We start from the raw sequence: 20,326 nt of genomic DNA on the forward strand, positions 1-20,326 counted from the left end.
CGCTGGGGGCGCTCATGATCCCAGATATTGTGACTGCACAACTGCAGAGTAAGAGACAGTAACAGCGATCTAGCCATACAGTAGCTGCGCTGATACAGAGACGTGGTTTTGAGTTGTACTTTAACAGTTTCTCCCTTTGCTGTTAAGCACAGCACGGAATTAATATCTACATGTCTAAGTTTGATTGAGATCACGAAATTATTCTGCAGCGGCGGCGCGGCTAAGCATCACATGTTAAAGAATAGTCTTCTTGCCCTCCAGCATTGTACGCATGCGCAAAATTTCCTTATGTAAACAATGACATGCAGGGGGTCTAGATTTGTAAATCTGTTTATAATTAAGTCGGTGCCTCACCAGCTGTGAACCTCACCGCACCTCACTGATATATATATATATATGTATGTATGTATATATATAAATAAATATATACATACATACATATATATATATAGCTGGGTCAGGGAAGGAGTGCAGTGATCAGAGGCATAACATATTAGATTTGTTTGTTTAAACGATCAAACTTTTTGTTCAGCAGAGACTTTTAGGACATCTTGTATAGTTCCTATTTTATTTCACATACATTAATTTACTAACTGAGCCATTTAAAGTCCTAAAATCATGTGGAGAGACAGAACCATACTGCTCCCTGCTGATGTTTCTCTTGCAATATTTTTGTTTTTATCATGTAGTTGATGATAAAGGCTTCGTGTCTGAGCTCTTCTACTGAATCGTTGTTTAGGTTTTAACTGAATAAAGTACAACTGAGATTAAAATTATTTTATGCATTTCAGTTAAACGTTCAGGTTTTAAAATGTTGAAATAACAATTTTTCTTGATAATATAGTTTCACTACTCCACTTTCACCAAAATAATCAGACTATAGTGAGAAATCAACTTATGAGCATACATCTATATCGGTTAGCTCATTTTAAACTGATTAAAATGATCATCGCAGCTGCCAGGTAACAGTTTTTAACTTTTTTTAAAATAAGAAATTATTTTAAAAAATTCTCCCCAAAATTTCACGTCTATAGCTGGAAGTGTGTGAGAGAATAACGGGTTTCTCCCATAAACTAAGACAACAAACTCCATCATGCTGTAATCGTCTCACACACCTGGAGAAAAACACACTGCAGCAGTTAGAAACTCTCTTAGACAGGAAGTAGTTCTGATCAATCACATCCAGTCATCAAAAGGTGCACAATAAAGATTTTAATATAAAATCTTATATAATGTCAACATGTACAAAGATCAATCACTTTATCATGTTCATATAAAAGCTATAAATTGTCAACACTGCAAATAAACCTTGAATGATAAATATGAACAGATTTGTGTGTGAGAATCTCCAGTGTTTGTTCAGAATGAGCATCATAGCTGCACATTACTTAGAAACACAGTGTGTCTCATGTAAGTGTTGGAGTGAAATTTATGTACTGTTATTTTGTTCCCCAGTTTTGTGCCAACGACCCGGAGGTGTTCCTCCAGGCTGCTGTCCTGGCCCAGGACTACTGCGACGCCATTGATCTCAATCTGGGTTGTCCACAGATGATAGCTAAGAGAGGTACATGTTCTCTAATCTGAACGTAGGATGACTATCTAGAGTAGAGCTAATACAAAGGACCAAAACTAATGTTACATTATTATTTTAAGGACACTATGGAGTTTTTCTGCAAGATGAATGGGAGCTGTTGGAGAGGATGGGTGAGTTTTTACTCATTTTGTCATATTTTGTGAGTAGCTTTCAACAAATAACATTTTCTATGCTTCTCATGTTAACATGCAGCTTTAATTGTATGATTAAACCAGTGTTTAAATCTTCTTTATTTAAATAGGTAGATTCTTATAACTGCTGCTTTCTCCTTACATCGACAGTCAGCTTAGCCAATGAAAAGCTCTTGGTACCGGTCACTTGTAAGATCAGAGTCTTCAAGGAGATCGAGAAAACAGTGCGCTACGCTCAGATGCTGGAGAAAGCTGGATGTCAAGTAGGATCTGTATCCATCACCTGTTGAGCTTTGATTTAGAAAAAAATTCTTTATAACTGTAGTGAAGTCTGAGATGTTTGGTAAATGTCCCAGTTGCTGACAGTACATGGCAGAACCAAAGATCAGAAGGGAGCCATGACGGGGATCGCTAGTTGGGAGCACATTCAGGCAGTCAGGTGAGCTGCAGTCCTTTTTCTCTGGTGTCTATATAAAATGTAATAAGACATTTTTCTGGCTTGGATTTTCTTTTGCAGAAAAGCAGTAAATATTCCAGTATTTGCGAATGGGAATATCCATCATCTGAGTGATGTGGAACGCTGCATTCAGGAGACAGGAGTGCAGGGGGTCATGAGTGCAGGTTAGTTCTCCTTTAACTCTCTGTCCTGTGAGGTTCAGCGATAAAGTGCTGTGTATCTGAAATATTGCATTCCTTAGATCTGCCTTTGTGTTATCCGTAGAAGGGAACCTCCATAACCCGGCCCTGTTTGAGGGCCACAGCCCCCCAGTGTGGGAAATGGCAGAGGAATATCTGGAGGTGGTGAAGCAGCACCCTCCATGCTCACTGTCCTACATACGGGCTCACCTCTTCAAGCTGTGGCATCACACGTAGGGCTTCATTCATTCTTACTGGACGGATGAGGTCTTTAAACTCTTTATCCTTTATAGTGGAAACATAAAGTCCTACTGATTAGGTTGAGCTGTTGAAACTGTAGTCACATGGAGCTAAATTGTGTGTGCGCGCGTGTGTGTGTTTGTTTGTTTGTTTGTTTGTTTGTTTGTTTGTTTGTTTAGGCTGCAGATCCACCAGGACCTCAGGGAGGAGCTGGCCAAGGTGAAGACCCTGGAAGGGTTAGCTCATGTTAGCGCACAGCTGAAGCAGCGCTGCCAGGTACAGCATCTTAGGGGAGGAGGCCAAGAAAGTTAACCTTTGACCTTCACAAAAGCCACCCTAATCTGGTGGTAAAAAATTGGCACCAATATTTCTTAGCAAATCAATTTAGCTTTTTTTCCACCAGGAAGCTTATTGAAGCTTCCTGGTCTGCATTTTGATGCAAGTCTGCATCAAAATGCAGACTTGCAGTTGTAATTGTAATATTTGGAGTTCCACTTCTCAGTGAGCTCTGCTTTGTGCTGCTTTATTACCTAAAACACCAAGAAGCATGTGGAGGTTTGTGGTTGTAGCAACATGAAACATAAAGAAGTTAAATGTGTTCAAATACTAAAAGCCACAATGTGATGCTTCTGCCCTGATTCTTCCCGTCCTGGCTAACATTCACATCAGGAGATTTAGAGATAGTCAGAGCAAATGGCATCATCAACAAATGCTAATGTGACTTGTGAGGACCATCTGACGCTGATTCTGCAAACCAGAGCGGATGGCGTGTATGTCATCATACACACTTTTCATTTTTTGTTTCCTATTAATTGTTAAAACCCGATGGCTGTGTGACGGGTTCTATTATGACTTGGTCAAACATAAAAGACTGGCCAAGGCCGGAGATCACTTTAGTGAGAGATAATCTTCAGAGAGAGTAATCTTCAGGTGAACAAATCAGAGAGGTGCAGAACATGTACAAAGGACGTCCAAGGCAAGTTAAAAACAGACAAACAGCAGTACCTTAAATGCAAGAGTCCATCACCTTCAGTGTGACTTCTCAGGAGTCTAACCACAGACTGACTCAAAGTGGTACAGAGCCCTGCTTTTAAAGCCACAGGCTCCGCCCACAGCAAAAAACAAGCAAGCAAAAACAACGAAACAATTACTTCAAACTCAAGTAAACTCTTAAAGTAAACAAAGTAATAATAAATACCAAGAAAAAAAAGAAAAAAAATATATATATAAATAGATAAACTTGTGATCAAAAATATAATACTCAATTTAATAGAAAACACTCCGTACGTTCCGATGACATCACTATGTCATCGGAACATAGTGACTCTCTCCTGGCGCACCACAGTCCGGAAACAATCCTGCTTGAAAACTGAACCGGGAAAATGTTTGGAGCTGAAAATAACAGGCTAGGATGGATATGTTAACTGAAGCAGGAACACCCACAATGAACCGCGTCAGTTTAAGCTGCAAATAAAGTAAGTTAGCGATTGTCTATGTTGGTGTGTGTGCGGGCGTGCTGACATGGACTCATAATTAAGTCCCGGCTCGTGATGGTTCCTCCGTCACAGGTTGGTTACAGCTTGTGTTGTTTTCTGCATAATTATAACGTAACTGATTATAACGTAATTATAACGTAACTTATTGCTTGTTGCAATAAGCAATTAATTGCATGATAAAATTGAAATTAACTCAATAATCATTCTGATTATTAATATTTTTGAAGGGCAATTTTGTGCAGAGACTTGATAATCCATGTTATTTATGGTTTGGGTTATGTGTGGTTTTTAATTTCATTTGATTGATTTTCCTTGGTGGTCGTGCTTTATTTTGCATTTTTAAAATATCGTCCAGTTCCAGAGTAAAGGATTCTTTACAAAACTACACTTTATTGGTCTTTGAGAAGACAAACTTTTGCCGTTATCAGTATATTATCTAAAAATGTTCTCAAAACAACAATATTATCATTTATCGCAGTAATTGGAAAATTGTATTGTGACAGACCTATTTCTTTATTTGAAATGATTCTGGTACTTAGCTCTTTGGTTCTCCTCGTCTCAATGTAGGAGGAGATTTCTGGTGGGGATGAGAAAGACGGGGGTCTGCCGCTGCCTCACTGGATCTGCCAACCATACGTCAGACCACCGTGAGTCACTTCCTCTGTTTCTACTGCTGCCAGCATGTTAGCGGCCTGAATGACTGCAGATGTACACTCAGTAAAGTAACCAAACAACAAACGGATTTATCATAGGCACATTTCTTTTCCACTGTTCTGCTTTAAACGACCAACATCCACCAGGCCCAAGCCGGCGGTGACCAACGGCAGCTGCCAGGAGGCTGAGGTGAAGAGCACCATGTGTCAGAAAAGAGCTCTGGAGGACTCAGACAGAGCAGCTGAAGGCCTGTCCAAAAACAAACTGAAGAAAAGATCCCGCAACCCCAACAAAAACTTCTGTCCTGAGCTGAAACGTGAGTCTACCTCAGTTACAGATTTGTCTTTAAACCACAACCAACAGAACAAGAAATCTGAAATGGTTTTGCTTCTCCCCACTTGCAGCCAAATACCTCAAATGTGAACAATGTGGCAACCCAAAGGTAAGCGGATGAGTCAAACTGAAGGCCTTGCTGCGGCCCGCTGGACGTTAACAGAACCTTTAAGTTAATAGTTGTACGCTTAATCTTTCTTTATCAATTAAATCCAAAGAGATTTTATCTGCATGCTGCTAAATTACATCTAGGTGAAAATATGTTCAATATGATTTAATTTTAAAAAATAAGAAACAGATATTTAGTAATATTTGAACATTTTTATAACTTTTTTGGTAAATTCCACCACAATCACAATCAGTCTTTTGAGGACATTAGTGATCTTGATATGGCCAAAAAGGAAATGAGTTTGACAGCCGTAGTGTTGGTGTTTTATATCTGATCCACACGTCCGCTTTCACAAACATAAATCGTCTTTTCTAAAGTTCCCCGTTTCTCCAAAGTCACATAAAATGACTGTTTGCATAAAGGATGTCATTTTTTATAAAGTTTTGTGTTTTTTTTTAGGTTTTTTTTTTATTCTCTCCTTCCATTAACAAAGATTTTAGGAAGCTTAGTCATTCCTGTCATGTTTTGTTCTGCAGGGAAATAAATGTGTGTTCAGTTTGTGTCGAGGCTGCTGTAAGAAGAAGGCTTTCAAAGAGGTGGCAGATTGTCCAAGTGAGTATAATGATAACTGAATGTTCTGTTGCTAATATATCACTGGGTTTATAAACTCTCAGTCAAGAACAACATGATTTCATCAAATTTTCTCACACAATTCATCTTTCCAATCATTCCCTTGTTGGACTATTTTTAAATCATCGTAATTCCAACATATTTGTGAAGAAAATGACTAAACAACTGAACATAGTAAATATTGAAGCTAAATAAAGTGCTGTAATGCAGTCAGTGACCCGTGAATCATCTGTGTTTAACCGTTTCATTGTTCGGCCATTTTTCCGCATGTTCTTTGTTTTAACTGCACATTCACTTATATTGATACCTATAGAAAAATGTTAGAAATGTAAGGTTATTCTGTTGATTTTTTTTTCTTGAATATGTTTTTCTATACTTGACTTTAGAAATCAGTTTTCATCATAATATTTCCTTAACACTCTGATGCGTAAGTTTGTCCTTTTTGACCCTGAGGTCATCTTTTTGCAATATCTTAGTAATGAAAAGTTTTCATCACTTCATATTCCAGGTATTCCTCATCAAACATGTTACTGATATCATGCAATTCAAATTTTTAATTTACCTTTTACACATTTTAAGAAATAACGTGTTTTATATTACTACCCCATTCTTCCAAAAGTGGGTCCAAAAGGACCCGCATTCATTTCCTATGAAATTTAATGGGAATCTTTGTTTCTTACCAACTGTGACTGTCAGGAAAACATTTTTTTTTTGTGAACCAAACACACAGAGTCCTAAATGTCACCCCTGAATAATAATATTTTACACAACAAGAACCTTTTACGTATTATCTTTATTTTTACGTCACAAATGTGTGTGCATGTGTGTGTGTCAATCATAAGTACTGTGACAGCGTTATTGTCACAAATTAACCTATCAGCCTTCTTTGAAGTTGGCTAATACTAGTTGTCTAACCAAGCTAGCTAACATTACTGCCCTTACTTTATTGTGCATGTGTGTTATTTGTGTGTGTGTGTGTGTGTGTGTGTCTGTGTGTGTCTGACACCCTAGATAAGAAAATCGAGAGTGAGTTGAATGACATGCAAAACCTGTTTATCAATGTGTTCAATGTTCTGCCTTTTATCATCTCGATAAATAAAAAATTCATGGCTAAATAAATAAATGCATAAAAGAATAGAGTGCCTTCTCCGGGTCGGGGAGGATGTCCTGCCCCAAGTGGAGCAGGAGATCGACAGGCGGATTGATGCAGCGTCTGTAGTGAAGCAGGCGCTGAACCAGTCTGTCGTAGTGAAGAGAGAGCTAATTCAAAAAGCGAAGCTCTTGATTTACCAGTTTAAGTTCCTGCCCTCATCTATGATCATGAGCTTTGGGTCATGTCCGAAAGAACGAGGTCACTGATACAAGCGGCCGAAATTAGTTTTATTTCTTTAGAGTGTCTGGGCTCTCCCTTAGAGAGAGAAGCTCAGTCATCCGGGAGGGACTCAGTAGAACCGCTGCTCCTTTACATCGAGAGGAGCCAGTTCAGGTGACTAGGGAAACATGTTAGGATGCCTCCTGGTCGCCTCCCTGGTGATGTGTTCTGGGCACGTCCCACTAGGAGGAGGCCCCGGGGAAGACCCAGGACACGCTGGAACTATGTTTCTCAGCTGGCCAGAGAACACCTTGGGATTTCCCCAGAGGAGCTGGAACAAGTGACTGAGGAGAGGGAAGTCTGGGCCTCCTTACTTAGGCTGCGACCTCCACGACCCGACGCCGGATAAACGGAAGAGGCCCTGGATGGATGAATGGATGGATTTATGAATGAATGGATGGATTTATGGATAAAAAACGCACATACATACGCACACTCGCATGCATAACACACAGCACAATAGAATACAGACAGTAATGTTAGCTAGCTTGGTTAGCTAGCTAGTTTAAAGAAACGTGCTCTTTCTATTCCCCCATCTCCCTCCCGCTGTCCACACACACCTACATACACATAATGGACGCTGACATAGTTCCAACATTGCTTTTGTAAAATTGCTGTTGTCATTTTGTTTTAAAAATGTTCTACAAATCGTCACAAATGTTCAACAATTTCTTCTACAAATGCTTAAAAAAGTGAAAAATCAAAATATTTCAAACATGAAATAATTCTTGTGTGAAATAAAACACAGCAGAAAGTATCATACTAAACATTATTTTGAATCAAAATGACAAAAATAGCATAAAAACACATCGATTTAAACACAGGTCCAAATAGACCCACTGATGGAAGACTGTATAGTCAATATGTCATGCATCAGAGGGTTAAGTTTGTTTTTCAGAAAAACAAACTTAAATGCTTACTTTTTCAGTGTTAAAGTTCTGATCATCACTGAAACGTAATAAGGAAATCTAAACTATCCGTCTAGAACAGACCTTTTGTTTCCTTTATCATCTTGGTTCAAATTCAGGCATCTGTTTATACGACACCGTCAAAAATTTGGAAATCATTTCTTATCATTGAACGAGAGAACAAAAAAATAGCCTGTAACAAATTATAAATAAGCTGCAAGTCAAGAGACACATGAATGAAAGTTGTAGAAAATAGTTTAATGAGCAAAGTTAATGAGTCTCACAGCTTCATGACTTCAGACTGACACAATAACAGACGTGGCTGATGGAAACAGATTATTAAATTGTTTGCTCTCCAAATAAAGTTGGACTTTCCCAAGCAACCAAGTTCAGACAATCCAGTATGGCTGCCAGGCTTTTTAAAGTGAGTGATAGTTACAGAAATAAACAGTTTTAGTAATCACACATTACTGTAGACTGTTTGCAAATACTTTGTGTTGGAATGCATTAAATGGAGAGAAATCCATTATCATCGTATGCTTTAGTTCTGACTGGGATCGCCAAGGTAACCACTAGGTTCAGTCAGAGCCAAAACAGAACCCAAACAGTTTGGGTCTGTTTTGTCTGTCTGTGATAAATATGATGTAAAATCAACTTTGTTCAGCAACCTTGTTATGTCATTCCCTCATCAAAAACATACCTGGAGTGCTGCATTGATTCTTTCAATCATAAAGAATCCTTGAATCTCTCAGCTCCTCTAGACTAGTGGCAGCAGCAATTAGCAAACACCTGATGGAGCTGCACATCTGCTGAGCTCATCATTTGAACTACTTCCTGTGAAATACTGGTAAAAGTGTTAAAAGCTTAATGGAAGAACTTTGTTGTGATGACTTCCTGAAAGCAAAATGTCAGAGCAGGAGCTTCTTAAAGAGACAAAGACCCAATTTCAAGGTGTTAAATTCCAAAGTCAATTTTTTTTTATAAGTTGTGTTTGATATATACAGTATTTCATAACTGAAGGTAACATAATTACTTGATAGTGCTATAAAATTTCTCTGTCACTGTAAGACACATAACTCCGTCCCTTTAAGGATCCCTGCTGTCTGATTTCCAGGTCATGGGCTGAGATTCAAAACCAAAGCAGAGAAACAGAAAGCCGAGGAAGACCAGCAGAAGGAGTGTGAGCGGACAGAGGGCTCAGTGACGGAGCCGGACAGAAACAAGCAGAATCCTCAGGTGGCAGCAGCTTCCTGCAGGGAGCTGACGGAGCAGACGGAGGCCTAGCTGCTGCCCCCATTTGGACAGGCTGCCTGTCCAAATGGAGGTGTGCTGCAGGGTTCTGGGGCAGGATGGTTTTATTCTGGTCCATAAAACATTTTCAGGTACATAACATCATATTATTAACCTTGTTGGTTTCATCTGAAATGTTGAACCTTTCATTTGGTGGAAAATATGGACAATAAAAGCTCCTGTGATGAACTGCTGGACTTTGGGCTTACCACAAACTTTTTCTATGGAATTAAAGATGGTTGGCTCAGAAACACGTTTTCTCATCTGAATCGTGTGTGTTTATGAAAGGAGAATGTATTTTATCTGTCAAATTTTACTGAGTTCAGTCACAGTTAGCTTTTGAAATATATTGATCATGTTTCTCTACACAAAACAGCTTAAATGCAATGTAATTTAAGGCAGCAGTCATAGCCACTTTGTTAGCAGCGGATGCACCACTAATCTCCAAGAGATCTTAGAATAAAGAAGGCAGAAGATACTTCCTGTGCAAAGCAGCAAGAAAAGTAAATCTGTTACACAATCTGGTGTGTAGTATAGTCTTAGCATACAATCCTATTTTTGACTATATGCAAATGTCTGTTGATTTAATATATTTGCATATTTTTTTTGTGTTTTATGCAGTGTGTTAAGTTATTTTTAATGTTCAACAGAGTAATAGAAGAAATATTCAGGGTCATCTCAGACTGTCCTAAATAACTCATGAATTTCTAGAGTTCAGCTGCAGCATCTTTGGCTACAATTTTTCCATTTTACATGTATGCAAACCTTATAAATGATCGAGATTGTTAAAAGTTTAAAGATTCTTAATAGTGATGCTCCACCTACTGACTCTTGTCACCATGGTGACACTTTACCAGCTGGAAGGCGAGCGCTGCTGGCTGATGGAGAAGAAAAGCTGCTTCTCTCAGCTCACACACTGTCCACAAGGTGTGTTGGGATTTTATTTATGTCTGTGTACAATTTATTCTGACGACTTATCAATTTTAACTGATAAAGTACCCAGACCTACTTACATGGCATGTGGCATGGGTAATCATAATTTACATATTGTGTTTTTTTTGTTTTTGCTTTTTATATATATATATATAATTTTTATTGATTATCCTATTCATGTAGCAAAACAAATCCCCACACTGGATTAATAAAGTGTGTGTTTGTCCAGTATAAATGGTAACTGACACAAGAATTATACCTCTTTACATAAAACATATGTGAATCTGTGAGGTTTTCTAATTATTGTAACGTTGCTGTAATATACTGACAACAGAGCTGCTCTACTTTTGCCTAGTCAACAATAATGTAAAGTCAAACCACCAGATTCCCGAACCAGAGACTCCACTTGTACTTTCTGAAGTGGGTGACAAAAATAATTTTATTCATGACATTCTCATTTTGTTAGATGTACCTGTATGCTTTTTGACTTACTTTACCTTGTTCCCCAGAACTCTGGTACAATACGTGTAGGGTTAAATGGGCCTTACAAATACATCAACAATCACAATTCTCTCCAGCTTGCCATTATTTCTGTTGTTGCCTCACATTTTTCTACCACACTTTTTCTAAATAGTTGTAAAAGCATCTTTGTAGACAGACTCTTTTTTTTTATTATTTCTTTGACAATACCTTGTGAAGAGTGTCAGTGACTTTCTGCAAAGCCACTGTCATATCAGTAGACTTGCATTACATTAATTTCACTTTTTGAATAGAAATACTAAAGCTATTTCTTATTAATTTACTGAGATGCATCTCTGGGTGAGGAAGAGTGAATAAACTGGAAGGCTTCATTGGAATTAGGAGACGAGCTGATGAGATTCTTCAGGTCATCTTTTTTTGGCGTCTTTGAATTAAATACCAAATTAGATGTAGGAGTTGATGTACATCAGATATTTTGACTTGCTTCTTGGAATATTAGCCAAAAAAAGTGAATGTCTTGATGAAGTCCATATAACTGGAGACTTGAGTGTAGATTCCAAAACTGTCTGGGGTACGACAATCATCCGGACTGTTAAAGCTCATGATTCCCACCTGCACAAAGCCTCTGGCTGTTCGGCACATGAGCGGGCTGCCATGGTCTCCTGGTGGATGCTGAAAAATGACACACTGTGATGATGTTAGTTTGTGTGCTTCTGAGTCGCACACTGGCTGACACTGAAACGTGAAAGTAATGCAGTTGGGGGAGAAAAGAAAAAGCTGGCATACTTTTAGCAGATGGTTTTATGTTTTCACAACGAACCAGTTTGACTTAATCTGTAATATTTGTGGATGTTCTCCACATAACCTCATTCGCTGCATTTTAGATCAGACTGACATTCTGCATGTTAGCTTTTATATAAATGCTGAAACTCACATTGCAGGAATCTTTTCCTCCAGCAGGACCGCCTGCACACAGCATGTTATCACTCAGGTCTGGAAACGCAGCTTTACATCTAGTCTGAGACACAATTCGAACCTTCATCTCCTGTAGAGTCATTGATTTCTCCCCCCAGGCTACATGGGCACAGAGAGAGGTCCAGGTGAGGAAACAGATCTCTGAATATGCACCTACATATAAATACATATATGTATATGTATATATATGTAGGTATATATACATATATGCATATATGTACATATATACATAAATGTATATATGTACATATACATATATATGCACCTACGTACCCTGTGACACCTATAATGTCTGTTACAGGGTTGGGTATTTAACGTACTGCTTATCATTTATTGCGATAAATTTCATGGATTTGTTTAGATTTATCTAAGAATTCCAATTTATTGTTGTTACGATAAATTCCAACTGGTTATGTATGAAACCCTCTAAAACTGTCCATGTTGTCAGGATTATTAGTTTTACTAGTTTTTCTACTGTTTGCGTAACTAAAACCTCCATAAATATTAATTCGTTTGAAAATATCATTAAATGAAGTTACTTTCTGCAGTCTACTGATATAAATAACTCTTCATTTTGTGACTGTAGAAGTGTATTACAAAAGGTTTGATTTTCAGGAGCCATGCTGTGATGGCCATAAAGGTTGGCTAAAAAAGAATAAATCTTATTGTCACTTTTATTGCCATCACAATATTACCATAAAATATTGTAATAACACATAAAGTTCACCCTTAGTGTGTGTGTGTGTGCGTGTGTGTGAAAAACGTACCGTTGTTTTTTCTCCACCAGCCTGCAATCCAACACTCGGAGGAAGAATCAAAGGTGTCATCCTCTCTGGGTAAGATCACTGGAGCAACGTTCTCAGAGAAATCTAATGGTGTTTTTAACCTTATCAGTGAGATGTCATTGACGAAGCCATTGCCAGTAACCCTAAACTCAGGTTTACGATAAACAATGTCTACATCCATGTAACGTTTAGATGGCTTGTCCAGCTCATATGTGCCGACCCACACTCCTGTTCGATCCCACCTGGTCCACAGTTCACTGAAACACCAAAAACAGACAAAGGAGATCAAATTACCACCTCTTTTTATCTCCTGTAAATCCAACTCTCAAACTATTCATCTCAAGAATCTGTTCACTCTCCTTTACTGCCTTTATCTGTCTTGATAAAACAAGGCAACCACATCTCCCTCATTTATAGATATGTTTAATATTTTTACAATAAGCTCATACTTTCATAGTATTTGATATCAGTTTTCTACCCAATCAACCCAATTAAGAGACTGGAATGTATTTTTGTTAAAACCTCTGATTAACTTCATATAAAGCATATCAACACTTCAGACATTTACACTAGCAGTTGTATAATTGTGGAAGATTATCAGAAAATGAAGAGTTCTGTATTCAGACTTACTCATCCCAGCAGCGCCCAGCAGTCATGACCCACTTCTTATTGAGAATTGAACCACTGCAGTGCCACTTTCTCATCCCACTGTCTGTGGTGATGTCAAGGTAGACCAAACCAGGCCACCTTCCCTTTGGGGCGTCCCCCCCACCAATGACTCCAGCTCCCATCAAAACTAAAATAAATAAAGGAGAAATACACAGTAGTGTTTATCTTACTTACTTATCGTGAGGCTAAAATATCTAGTTTATCATTTTGGTGTAAATATTGTGAATTCCATTTTAATTCACCGTCGTGCACTCAAATGATAATAAAGTTATCTACGTTACACAAGAAGCATGGACAGTCAGGATATCTCTTTCACCACGCATTTTGTTCTATGTAAAATGATCTTGTGTCTCACCTGCAGAGCACTGGAGCAGAACCAGCAGAGCGAGCAGTTTACCCAAAGCCATGGCTGAGATGCAGCTCCGTGTCTGCAGGAGTTTCATACACAGCCGAAGATGAGAAACTCTTATCAGATCCATCACCCAACCCCTCCATGCATAGGCAGAGCGTCATGATGCATTTGTGGTAGTGTCTGCCTAACACAAATGCAGAGTTGTAGGCAGATTTTGAAATATTTAATAAAAAAAATTATAAAATGCAAACTTACAAAAATACAAAAAACTAAATCCAAAGTTGAATAAAAATAAACCATAACAAAAGTCAGGCTGGTTACATGACGAGAACTGTGGGAAATGACGAGGCACAGAAGAATAAAAGAAGTTGAAGTTGACTGCTGAACAAAAGACCAGGGCAGATTAGTTAACTGACTGAGAGGGTCAGTTAGCTAATCTGACTCTGATCAGTCTGCAAGAGGCAGGCTGATCAGAGAGAGAGAGAGAGAGGAAGTGGTACAGGTGGTGAGGGAGAATAGACAGGGGAACAGGAAATAAATCTAACACTAAAGATCAACTAGACTAAAGAAAGATAATAAAATTAGAGTAACAAAGAATAACTAGAAACACTAAGAAGAACTGACCTAAAGAAAAACGGGAACAAGACGGATCTAATCAGAATAAGATCATAAAATAATAATGAAACCAGATTCAAAGTACCAAAACAAACTCAGCAACCAGGGATCCTAACACACAGGAGCAACGTTTATATGCACTTTGAAGGAGATTTAAAATATCTCACTTTGTGTGGATAAAAATCTGAAGGAATTCAGAAAAATACAATCTTTTAATTGTAAATTATAAGCAATAGGTTTTTTTTCTAAATAGTTTAAATGTTTATATTTGTACACAACATAGTCCTTGTAAACATTGGAGTGTGTGTGTGTGTGTGTGGCTTTGTATTTGATACATTATAGGGGCCATTTTCTAAATAAATATTACATTGTGGAGTCCGACTGCCCAAAGATTGCTATGTATTTAATTATGTTCTAATTTAACACATTAAATCAGAACTGAGTTTAATGTGTTAAATGTTAATATTAGCCTAAGTCGAGGCTGTCCACCTAAACTTCAGCTGAACAAGCAGAGCTTTGATCAGAGATGCAGCCAAGAGGCTCATTGTTACTCTGGACCAGATGATCCACAGCTCAGAGGGGGAACCTGTCCACAGGCCAACTGTTAGTCATCACTGCACAATTCTGGTCTGTATGGAAGAGTTACAAGGACGAAGCCATTGTTGAAAAAACCCATAAGAAGTCCTGTTTGCAGTTTGCCAGAAGCCATGTTGGACACAGCAAACGTGGGAGAAGGAGCTCTGGTCAGATCAGAACAAAATTAAACTTTTTAACCAAAATGCAAAACATTCATCACTCTGAACACACCATTCCCACCTTTAAACATGGTGGTGGCAGCATCATGCTCTTGGGTGCTTCTCTTCAGCAAGATCAGGGAAGTCTGAAAAAGACTGAAAAAGAGTGGGACGGAGCTTCAGCTTCCATCAGGACAAACACCCTGAATATAAACCAGGCTACAATAGAATGGTTTTAAACAAACCACACTCATGTGTTAGAATGGCCCAGTCAAAGTCCAGACTTGAACCCAGAATCTGTGGCAAAACCAGAGTGGACAGATGGATTTCAGTCAGCTGCAGTTCCAGCTGGAGTAAATCTGAGCTGCAAGCTGCCAATATTTGAAGCAGTTTTTGTAAGCAGTAACTGAAAACTGCACCAAAACGAAAACCTAAAGTGTCTATTGCAACGAATGAAATGATAGTTGTTCAAGCACTAATAAGTAGCATAATTGTACAGTAGTTTGATTAGGGAAGTCTTTATTTTTCATTTTTAAGCTTTTTTTTTTTTTTCATTGAGCTACAGACAACATTAGTTTATGAAATAAACAAACAGACACCAAACGTGATGCTTCAAAGCTTTAATGCAATGTGATTAAATGTTTGACAGAGAGAGAGAGAGAGCAGTAAGGGTTGACTGGATAAGGAGACGAGCTGAGAAAGGCAGCAACTCTGCTGGTTAGGGAAGCCTTCGACTTCCTCTGGCTTCTGGGAACATTAGTCAGAAGCGAATTCTTCGTCAAGTTGCTTCATGCGATCTTTGATGTAGCCCATAAAGCTGGAGACTTGTGTGTAGATGCTAGGAACCCCTGCGACCTCACAACCTCTCGGACTCCCATAACTCATGATTCCCACCTGCACAAAGCCTCTGGCTGTGCGGCACATGAGCGGGTCGCCATAGTCACCCTGTGGAGAAGCAGATTTAGCTTAAAGTTAGGTTTTATTCCCTGAGCCTTCTAATACAATCAAATTGCACAATGCTCTGAAACTATGTGATAATAAATTGTAGTTATTGTATATAAGCACACATGTTGAGGGGGAGCTAAGACACAACTGATCAGGTTTGCCTGGTTTTATTTGGGTGTTAGAGACGAGTCCGAGTTCCTGGATGAACCCAGTGCATTGAAAAGAAGGAATGAAATGCTGAGCGAGTCTGACTGGGTACAAGTAACAAGAACACATGAACAGATTTCTGGCAGGACAATGTTTTAATTCAGCTATGTCCTGAAAACTCACCACACCTTGGTTTTTTGTCATTAATTGTTAAAATGTAAGTGATACTAATAAAAACAAATTTGAATAGTTTCTGCCATTTTTCTTACAAAGCATTAGAAAATCTAATTAAATATGAGATTAAGTTAGGACTGCTGGTATCATGATCAGTGCTTGTTTGGGCTTTTAGGGGTTTCTTCCAGGCCATGCATTTGTTTATTTTTATATTCTGCTTGGATTTCGCTTCTTTACTTTATTCTTGCATCTGGTTCTTAGTTTATTCTTACTTTAAATTATGCTAAGCATTCATCCTTTTGGTTGTTTTATTTATCTCCTTTTCAGTTGACTGCATTCATGTGACTTTGTCTGAGTGTGTGTGTGTGTGTGTGTGTGTGTGTGTGTGTGTGTGTGTGTGTTTTGTCTTGTGTCTCAACAGAGTGTCATCAAATTAAGAAGGCCTTGGCATAATTTGTTCTAACTTCATGTGAATTAAAGTTTTTGCTCTCATACACAAACGTTTCCACAGATATTGAAATAGAACATCATCTCAGTTCACATAGATGCTGAAACTCACCTCACAGGGGTTCTTTATCCCTTTGGGGTCGCCTGCACACAACATCGAATCAGTCATGGTCGGATATGCAGCTTTACAATCTGCCTGAGGCAAGATGGAAATCTGCACCTCTTGAACAGCTTTTGTTTGTGGCAGAGCAACTGGGTGGAAACACAAAGAGTCATGAAGGCTTCATGTCAAGGATGAGCGTTTACTCAAGTAGCTTTTAATGTCGAAAAATTCTTCATCATAAGAAGGTTCAAAAAAGTATTTCTAATGGCAAATTTTTGAAAACATTACTTATGTAGATTTTACAGTGCAAACAATTGGAAAATAAAATCACCTTTGCCAATATTACCCCAGCCTGCAATCCAACACTCGGAGGAAGAATCAAAGGTGTCATCCTCTCTGGGTAAGATCACTGGAGCAACGTTCTTAGAGAATTTTAAAGGGTGTTTTAACCTTATCAGTGCAATGTCATTGACGAAGCCATTGCCAGCATCTCCGAACTCAGGTGGACGATCAACAATGTCTACATTCATGTAACGTTCAGATGGCATGCCCAGCTCATATGTGCCGACCCACACTCCTGTTCGATCCCACCTGGTCCTCAGTTCACTGAAACACACAAAAACAGACAAAGGCAATCAAATTACCACCTCTTTTTATCTCCTGTAAATCCAACTCTCAAACACTTAATGCACTATTCAGCTGAAGGATCTGTTGACTCTCCTTTACTGCCTTTATCTGTCTTGATAAAACGAGACGATTAGATCTCTCTTACTTTGGCTGCCAGGACATTGAGAAAAATCAAATCTACACATTTTGAATTGCATAACTCATGTTACATAAAACACCAAAGTAGATGATGCTGCTGCTTGTGCACACACCACGATTACATATACCTTATCAGTTGTAAGGTAAATATGTTTCACTTAATTACATCAATAAATTAAAATACATTTAAGGTATCTCCATAATAGCTAATGTAGAAATAATACCAACCAAACATCTGTTTGCTGTTTATATGTAATTAATATCCATTGACCCTCCCACAGTCTTAGCGCGGGAGGGTTAGACATGACGGTCAGACAGCAGGAAGAGGGGTCAGGCATGTCCCTTCAGACCGTCAGTTTCCAAAACCACACACAAAAAAATATCTAGTAAAAGGCACAAAGCCAGACCCTCAAAAACACATGGGGTCCCTGTCTCTTAAGACTATGGGTGAGTTAAAAATGTTATTTAAATTTTAAGTATTCATTTATGGATATTTTGAATCATTCTTAATAGCCTTGTCCTGTCAGTCTTTCATTTCATTTTATTTATTGAAACTATGACAATGCATATTAACATACATGTCAACGATTGATTATTGTTGTACATGTCAACAATCAATCAATACTAATTTTCTTAGTATCAGTTTTCTACCCATTCTAATCAACTACATTAACTGATGGAAATGTATTTTGTTAAAGCCTCTGATTAACTCCATATAAAGCATATTAACGGTTCAGACATTTACACTAGCAGCTGTATAATTGTGGAAGATTATTAGAAAATACTCAATAATTCCATCCAGACTTACTCATCCCAGCAGCGCCCAGCAGTCATGACCCACTTCTGATTGAGAATTGAACCACTGCAGTGCCACTTTCTCATCCCACTGTCTGTGGTGATGTCAAGGTAGACCAAACCAGGCCACCTTCCCTTTGGGGCGTCCCCCCCACCAATGATGGAGCTCTTCACTGCAGCTCCCATCAAAGCTAAAAGAAAGAAATAAAGGAGAAATACACAGTAGTGTCACCTCAGAATAAAGAATTCAACATTTTGGTGTAGGCAAAAAATTGGTGTGCACCTAATGACACAACACAAGAAACAACATTAAGGTGGCCACCAACATCCTGAAAAACTGACTAAATAATGAAAAGATATTTATAATATCAACCTCACAATAAGTTTGTGAGGCTGTCAACATGTTGGGAATGAAGTAACCCTTAAAATGAATGATCTTGTGTCTCACCTGCAGAGCACTGGAGCAGAACCAGCAGAGCGAGCAGTTTACCCACAGCCATGACTGAGATGCAGCTCTGTGGAGCCGAGAGACTGCAGGAGTTTTATACACACAGCCGATTATAAGAAACTCTTATCAGATCCATCATCCAGCCCCTCCAGGCATCGGCAGAGGAGAAACGTTTATATGCACTTTGATGCAGATTTAAAAGATCTCCTCACTTTGTGTAGACAAAAATCTGAAGTAATTCGGAAAAACATAATATTTTATTTATATTTCTTTGAATTTAATACTGGAGCTTTTTCTTTTCTTTTTGTTTTTTTGCATAAATTATGTTTACCTAACACCGTAACACAAAACTACTCATATCCTTTGGCTTTTTTCACATTTTGTCATAGCGTGATCAGACATTTCAGTGGACTTAACTGTATCTTGTTGCACATTATTTTTTTAGGGGTATGAGATAAAAGGGAGTGATAAAAGAGACCGCCGCCTCTTTCTGATTTATATTTGTTAAATGTTTTGTATACCATTTATTGTTTCTTTCCATAATCATGTTCTATTTTACGTTGTGTTTTTTTTTTATAAATTCCCTGTAAAGTACATTGAAGTTTGCGGCTGTATTGTGACAAAATTCGAAAAAGTTCAAAGGCTGCAGATGAATAGTTTGGCAAGACACTGCACCTTATCAGCACCTACACTCACTGAATCCCAAGTCTCACTATAAAGGAACAGATGTTGTCTCTAAATATCTTGGCCTATGACATCTGGTAATCTACATGACATTGCAAACCATCACTAGCTTTTGTTTTTTGTTTTTTTACTTTAAGGTTAGATTTTAGTGTTTTTATTATGTGAATGATTGAACACCACTGCAAACATCTGTCAAGTCTCCAAATGTTTCTTAAGTTGGTGTTTTTGTTTGTGGTTGTGTTGTGGTAATGTCTGGTGGTGACGAGGCAGCATAATGGAAAGTAACCATTATGTGTTTGTCAGAGAGGGAAAAGGTTGCCTGGACAGATGTGTCTAAATTTCATCTGCAGCATTCATATGGTCAGCTCAGAGTTTGGCATGAACAACGTGTGTTTGTCAGATTGTTTTTTATAGATAAACCCAATTCCAACTGACAATTGACTCAACAAAGCAAACAACCAGGAAGAATCCCCACCAGTACAACAAAGGAAAAGCCCCCTCATTTCCTTGGTGAAGTTTTGTTGGTGACCATGTTCATCCCTTTCATGGCCAGAGTTCCATGAAAGTAGTTTTGATGACTACTTCCAGCAGGATAATGCATAAATCAAATTAAAGAGGTCTCCAGCAAGACAATGCTGGAGACCTCGCTGTATGGTGATGTCCTCCACATAGTCACCAGATCTCAGTCTTTTAGGACTGGATAGAACAAGAGACTAGTGATGGGTCCAGCAACACCGACGCGCCGGCGCATGCATCAAGCCAACACCCGTGTCGGTGCGCGTATTGGTTTCAGAAAGTCACGTGACCAATACAGGAACCGTTTCGAAATGACACTGGATGCCAAACTGTGTTTATAAGGAAGCGAATCTGTCAAAAGCATTT

General features: G+C 38.5%; 2 protein-coding genes and 1 pseudogene across 3 annotated transcripts in view; 1 reads left to right on the forward strand and 2 right to left on the reverse strand.

Moving 5' to 3' along the window:
• The window catches only part of dus1l (dihydrouridine synthase 1-like (S. cerevisiae)), a 13,532-nt gene extending 3,881 nt beyond the window's left edge, over nt 1-9,651 (forward strand). For both annotated transcript variants that reach the window (XM_008415075.2, XM_008415076.2), the window contains exons 3-14: nt 1,456-1,564; nt 1,654-1,704; nt 1,876-1,988; nt 2,082-2,164; nt 2,243-2,346; nt 2,447-2,594; nt 2,781-2,877; nt 4,665-4,744; nt 4,898-5,067; nt 5,156-5,193; nt 5,730-5,805; nt 9,218-9,651. In XM_008415075.2, coding sequence (XP_008413297.1) covers nt 1,456-1,564; nt 1,654-1,704; nt 1,876-1,988; nt 2,082-2,164; nt 2,243-2,346; nt 2,447-2,594; nt 2,781-2,877; nt 4,665-4,744; nt 4,898-5,067; nt 5,156-5,193; nt 5,730-5,805; nt 9,218-9,387 — 1,239 coding nt within the window. In that variant the 3' untranslated portion in view covers nt 9,388-9,651. The remainder of the gene's footprint in view (nt 1-1,455; nt 1,565-1,653; nt 1,705-1,875; nt 1,989-2,081; nt 2,165-2,242; nt 2,347-2,446; nt 2,595-2,780; nt 2,878-4,664; nt 4,745-4,897; nt 5,068-5,155; nt 5,194-5,729; nt 5,806-9,217) is intronic.
• Nucleotides 9,652-10,702: 1,051 nt separating this feature from the next.
• LOC108165629 (tryptase-2-like) lies at nt 10,703-14,069 on the reverse strand (annotated as a pseudogene).
• Nucleotides 14,070-15,541: 1,472 nt separating this feature from the next.
• Nucleotides 15,542-18,849, reverse strand: LOC103468185 (tryptase-2-like). The gene is made up of 5 exons (XM_008415074.2): nt 18,761-18,849; nt 18,326-18,503; nt 17,084-17,358; nt 16,762-16,901; nt 15,542-15,881 (listed from the first exon to the last, which is right to left on the reverse strand). Exons 1-5 carry the CDS (start codon nt 18,810-18,812, stop codon nt 15,693-15,695), a joined length of 834 nt encoding a protein of 277 aa, XP_008413296.1. The 5' UTR covers nt 18,813-18,849; the 3' UTR covers nt 15,542-15,692.
• Nucleotides 18,850-20,326: the final 1,477 nt, after the last annotated feature.

This window comes from Poecilia reticulata, linkage group LG8 (assembly GCF_000633615.1).
Source record: "Poecilia reticulata strain Guanapo linkage group LG8, Guppy_female_1.0+MT, whole genome shotgun sequence".
Classification (NCBI taxonomy): domain Eukaryota; kingdom Metazoa; phylum Chordata; class Actinopteri; order Cyprinodontiformes; family Poeciliidae; genus Poecilia; species Poecilia reticulata.